The 6,000-nt window shown below is 54.6% G+C and overlaps 1 protein-coding gene across 3 annotated transcripts in view; it reads left to right on the top strand.

The window, feature by feature from the left end:
• The window catches only part of TMEM255A (transmembrane protein 255A), a 52,398-nt gene continuing 48,452 nt past the window's right edge, over positions 2,055-6,000 (top strand). Inside the window, exon 1 of one of the 3 annotated variants that reach the window (XM_003360426.4) lies at positions 2,055-2,315. In XM_003360426.4, the coding sequence (XP_003360474.1) occupies positions 2,258-2,315 (58 nt within the window). In that variant the 5' untranslated portion in view covers positions 2,055-2,257. The remainder of the gene's footprint in view (positions 2,316-6,000) is intronic. The other 2 variants (XM_021080216.1, XM_001925258.6) reach the window with 2 other exon arrangements.

Genomic DNA, 6,000 nt, shown 5'->3' with positions numbered 1-6,000 from the left:
TGGTTGCTATTGGGGAGCCCAAATCCCCGAAGAAGGTGGAAAGCTGTCTTTTCCAGCCTGTATAAAAACCTCTTTTCTTCAAGGCTACTTTCACAGAAACAAAATCAACTAATTATGAAGTACTCCTGAGAAATCAGTGCTGGTTGCAGGAGTTCTTCACATTAAATATATGAAATATTTAGAGTGGGGGAAGGAAGAGACAAGTAAACAGAACTGAAGACAGGCCAAGGGTGTAAATATGGGCTTTCTTTCAGCCTCTGTGGAGCCTATGGAGACTCGATGACACATAAGCCAAACATGCTTACGACACACACCTCTACAGAAGTGGGCTTCTTGTCTCTATCTAGGACATAGATCACAGATTTCTAACCCGCATCTGTAGTGCAGGGCTGCTAATAATACCTGACACGGCCTCCAGTCTTGTCCCTGGGGGGCCCAAGTTCTTTACAAAAGGGCTTGCTTTTCAACCTTCAGGAAGCATCTTTTCTTCCTGTGGAAGATGGGATAGTGCAGTGTTCCACTTGGTTCCATTTCCTGGATAAGGAAACAAAGCCTTGCAGTAGGTTAGCCAGCCAGAGCTAGAAAGACTCACGCGCCCTTCTTCATCCTATCCACTCTCAGGAGAGTTTTATACTTGACTTGGGGGTGTTTGGGGGGTGCACATGGAGAGAGGGTTGCAGCAGTCATTGGGGGAGGCGGCTGGAAGGAGATCTGGCAAAGCAGAACCTGCGAGCTCTCACTGGACAGAATGGATGCCTCCAAAAGGGTCAATTCCCTGGGATGCCAGGCCCATGGGGCTGAGTTTCCAGAAGGAGCCCACTGCTCTTCCCTTCCTCCCCTTCCACCTCCCTTGGTCACCAGGCAGATATCTCCAAGGAGGCACTCCAAGGAGGCCTCATCCTGTTCTGCCATTTGGGGGACCTCAGAACCACTCTCTGGGCTAACAGCATAGTGATTCCAGCCCAGTATCCTAACGTGGTCTGGAAGGATGGGTTGGGGAAGAACTTAGTGGTTCCCACCACAGCCCCAGTCTCCCTTAGCAAGCCCCGGTGGGTCTGTCGACCATGACTTTCTCACTCTTTCCAATGCTACTCGTGTTTTCATCCTGCTGCCCCTGTTGGAGCTAATGAACTCCTCAGGTTTTCAAGATGCAATATAGAGTAGCATTTCTTTGCAGCTTCCATAGCAGGAAGAGTACTGACCTGGGAGTCCAAGAGATCTAGGTTCAAATCCCACCTCTGTCACTTAATAGCTGAGTGGGTATAGGAAATTTTCATCCCTTCTCTGAGACTCAGTTTCTTTATTTGTAAAGTGGGGTTACTGATACCTCCTCTCCCTGCCTTGCATGGCAGCTGTGGTGAGAAAACGAGATCCTTGACATAAAATCACCTTGAACAAAAGCCCAAACTCAGGGCCTGGTGCAGAGACTTATTTGCTTTAGCTGAATCTCCTTCTAGCTCTTAGGGGGTTGTTGGTTCTAGAATCCTCAGATCTGGTGAATAAGGCTGTGTTTCCTCGTTCCATCTCTGCATAATTTTATACACTCTAGTCACATCCCTTCCCAGCCTTCATCCTTCTAAAGAGTCTGCATTTGTTTAATCTATCTTCATATGGCAGCCCCTTCCACCATCCCCCATCCCCTTGATTATAGAGTGGCCCTTTTCTGGATCATCTCCAGCTCCATTATGTCATTCTGGAAGCACTAGGACCAAACCTGCACAAATGTGTGTGCGTCTCTGTGTGTGTGTGTGTTTTCTCAGCTCTGAATCTCTTACTCTGCCCCCTCCCCAGTTATAAATCCTAAAACAGGATCTTGCCTGAGACCCTCTCTCCAAACTACAGAGAAGGCCTGTCGGCCCCAGGCTGTAGCCTCCCCCTCTTTCTCTGCGCAGTCTTGGCCCCAAGGGGCTAAAACGGCTCCCTGTCTGGCTTGGGAGGCTGGGAGGTGGATAACTAGGATGGGGGGGCCGAGGGGAGGGAGGAGGGGGGTCTTGCGCAAGCGCACGTCGCTGCTCGGACCGCCAATGCTGCTGCCTCCTGGAGCAGAGGGAGGCAGGAGAGGAGGGAGGGAGTAGAGGGGAAGGGAGGGGGAGGCGGCACTTGGGCTGCAGCTTGCAACCAGAGGCAGTCTCTCTCAGCTCTCGGGAGGGACGGGGAGCAGCAGCCGCGGAGTAGGATGCTCTGCGGGGCGCCCTGAGCCGGGGGCGCGTGAAGCAGCTTTGGGGGCCGGGGCCGGGGCCACAGGGCAGCTTTCACCATGCATCAGTCCCTGACTCAGCAGCGGTCCAGCGACATGTCCCTGCCGGATTCCATGGGTAAGTCTAGCCGCCCTTCCAAGGGGCGGCGGCGGCAAGGGGGAAATGCGCTGCCCCCGGGACTGCGGGCGCCCCGGCCGCCTTGGGAGCCTGGGGGCGGTAAGCAGGGGGGAGGGAGGGGGTCCACGCACCCCAGCCCCAGGGGAGCGGCCCGGCGGGGGTGGGGGTGACGCTCGGAGATGCGAGCGCCCAGCTTGCGTCCGAGTGTCCGTGCCCCGGAGTGCGGGTGTGTGCGTGTCTGTGTGCGTGTGTCGACAGACTTGCAGCCGGTGGTAAATCCCAGCTATCTGGGGATCCAAACACTTCCCTGCAACCTGCGCCTTCGCTTTCCGTTCGACGCTCCCTCTTTGCAAAGTCCCCGTCACTTCTAAGCGCTCTCGACTAACGACAATTAGAAGAAACAGTCCTCGCCCCCTCCCAACTCTGTTGAAGCTGCCCTGAAATTCAGAGCTGCAGTGGGGCGGGGGGGGGGGCTGACTTGCACCTCGCTGATGGGGGGTTTGCGCAACCCTGGGGGATGGGCGGGGGGGAGGAGGGAGGAGGGGGGCTGGCAGGAGGGGAATTCCTGAGGAATCACTCAAGACAGCCCAGCCCCGCCGTCTGCAGCGGCAGGATCAACATTCCTTGAATTTGATTCCTAATTTTGCTCCAAAAGCACGGAATGTGCGTGAGTGTGAAAAAAAAAAAAAAAAAAGGTGGGGGGATGGAGGAGACGAGTGAGAGCGCGAGAAAGAAAGAGCGAGCGCGAGCCCGCGCATCTTCTGAAGTCGCGCTTTTCCTCTCCGGGTGGAAGGGAGGGGGTGGGGGGAACCCACTAGCCTAATTTGGTTCAACACCTTTCCCCAGGAAAACCGGGGACAACTACCTCCAGGTACCAACTTGGCTGCCCCTCGAAGCTGCTTTTTGGTAGTTATAAACAAACAAACCCCAGTCCCCCTCAGCTGTTAGACACCTTCCCAAGACCTATGATTTCACTGGGTGGAGAAATTAATCGGGAGCCCAAGAGAGCGGGAGAGGATTGTCGAACCATGATCCCACCTAACCTTAAAATTCGCCTCGGATACACTTGAACAAAATCGAATTCTCTCCAGCATACTTTACATTCGGCAAAATTCCTCCGTCCCGAATTCTTGTCATCCAATCTGCTCAGGTCTCCTCTGAAGAATTTGCGGGAACATCGAGGGGAGGGGGCGGGGAGAGGGCTGAAACCCTTGCGCGAGCTCCCTACTGCTTGCGAAAGACCCAGCGTCAACAGAATTCGTTCACTGGAGGGACCTCAGAAAGTGTTGTCTCCTGGCGAGTAGAAAGATCCGTATTTTCAATGGTTTTTCATATTCAGTGTAAGAACTTGCTGTTTATTTTTAAGGGCGTAGTTATTTGCAACGTGGTACAATTGAGGCCAAGGACTCGGGTCCGAATCCAGAACCCAGCAGTACCAGACTCCCCCCACCCCAGCCCAGCTCTCTCTCTCTGTCTCTCTCCAACACGCGCGCGCGCATACACGCGCGCACACACACACACACACACACACACAGACGCACGCACACAGAATGCACTCCTCACCTTGGCCAGCTGTGGCGCCAACGCAGCTCTGGCTACCCGACGCCGAGCGATGCGCGAGAAAGGGCTGGGTGGAAGAGTGCGAGGCTTCGGCCACGCGCATCCCCGCAGCGGGCCACAACCACCTGCAAACCCGGCCGCCCGCGCCCGCCCGTCTGCCCCTGTGGGAGTGGACAGGTTAGGGGCCTGGCGCTTAAAGCGTTGTTCCTGGGCACCCTGCTCTGTGAGATGAAGAGAGTTCTTTCTTGGGCTCCCAGGGGCCCTTAGGCGATCGTGCGTTTCCCGAAAGATCTGCGCAACAAGATGAGAGGGCTTCTCCCAGCCCAGACTCGACACTGCGGGAAAAGAATCCCAGAGCCCATATGAACGCGGGAGCCCGCTCCACGCAGCCGCTTCGTAAAGTCTGCAGGCCCAGGGCACTAGCAAATTTTCGAGTCGAGTGGTAACCCTGGGTTTCCAGAGTTTGGTCAGGGGAGTCTCTTCGGAGTTCCCTGGCGCTAGTCCCACACAGCCGAGGCCTGAATCAGCGTCTAGGCTACTTAGGAGCTACTCCCACTTAACACAGCCCTGGCAACTGCCACCTTTCCCTGCATGGGGGGAGGGGAAGTGGGGTTGGGTGGGTTAGTGTTTCAGCTTCCAAGGGCAGCGTTTCGGTGGGGGGGGGTCCCTCTACAGGCAGGACACCGCCGCAGCCAAAACAGTAAAACATAAAGCACACAGACACACACTGCACCAAGGTGCCTGCACTCTGAGCCTGCTGGTTGGCTGGGGATGCGTGATTAGCCCAAAGCCGGGAGCGGAGCGGGCGCTCGGCTGGTCATTTGACTCCGGCGCTCCCTCATCGCCCCCCCTCCCAGCAGCCCCCCCATCTCCCTTTTGGCAACACTGCCCCCAGGCGCTGAGGCACCTCTACTACAGCAGGGCACTTCCCTCGCAAATAACACATTTGTAAATCACCGGTGGCCTTGGATGTCTCCGGTCCAAGAATTGCCCAAAGAGGGGGATTTCAGCACCTTTGAGGAAATGTTTGGGAGATTGGCAGAGCCTTGCGGCCCTTGTGTAGGCAACCACCTGTTTCCACGGATGCTCAAGGCTGGGACTTCCTGGGACCCTCTCTGTGTGGCAAAGCTGACTCAGGTAAGCAAATCCTTATGCGTTCAAAGATCAGCCCAAAGGATTAGCCAATCAACAACAACACAGTGTGCACAGGAGAGGATACTGGGCCTTCTTTCTTGCTGCACTCTGACAGATTGCACACCCTATGATCAAGGGGGGGAATCAAGAACATGTACAAGGTGAAAAAACAAGTGAGCAGAGAGAGGCGTCCTGCCTTCTGGCGACCCACACCTCAGTTCCTGTCAGATTCATAATCCTGGAAGTGGTGGACATCATATGGGTTGTGGACCAGACCCACAATTCCCGTTGTTATTGTAACAGTTAGAATTAGTGTACTTACTAAGTGAGGTATCTGGGAACTCAGTGACATGAAATAATGAGTGATTAGAGTCGAGTGAGCTCGATCAAGAAAAACTTCTTGGAGGAGGTGAATTTTGATCAGGTTTCAGGGGAAGGAAGGGATTCCAAGACCGCAGTGCAGGTGGGGGCTCTGACGGGGTGGGGGGAACCGGGAGGAGGGAGAGGCTGGCTATATATTTGGAAGGGTGGAGACAGCAAATAATTGGGTGCTTCTAGAGCAGAGCCTCCTGGTCGTCAGGAATCTGGGGTGGAGGTGGGGCACTGCAGAGAGGGAGGGCTGCAGTAGTTCTGCAGGGAGGCTGCTGGGGGCGGAGGGGGGCAGGTGATGCCAGTGACGGGATTCAGACTCTCCCACTGCTGTTGGTTGCAGGGGTGGTTGTTGTTGTTGTCCAAACAGAAATATACTGGGTGCCAAGAAGGCAGGCTAGTGAGAGACATTGGGGTTGTGACACTAGTTGGCCAGAAGGCTTTTAGTTCCGGGGGGCCCTCAGGTGTAGCCTATTTTAAAAAATCAATTCTATGAATGTAACTGATATTAATTCACACAGTCCTCCCCCCACAGCCTTTTTGATTAGAAAGGAATCGATTCTGAGATGTTGCCTCTTGTTTATTCAACAAGTATTGACAGCTCACTAGGTATCAGACACTG

The sequence above is a fragment of the Sus scrofa genome, chromosome X (assembly GCF_000003025.6).
Source record: "Sus scrofa isolate TJ Tabasco breed Duroc chromosome X, Sscrofa11.1, whole genome shotgun sequence".
In the NCBI taxonomy this organism is placed as follows: Eukaryota; Metazoa; Chordata; class Mammalia; order Artiodactyla; family Suidae; genus Sus; species Sus scrofa.
The sequence above is the reverse complement of the archived record's forward strand: the minus strand, read 5'-3'. Positions and strand labels throughout refer to the sequence as shown.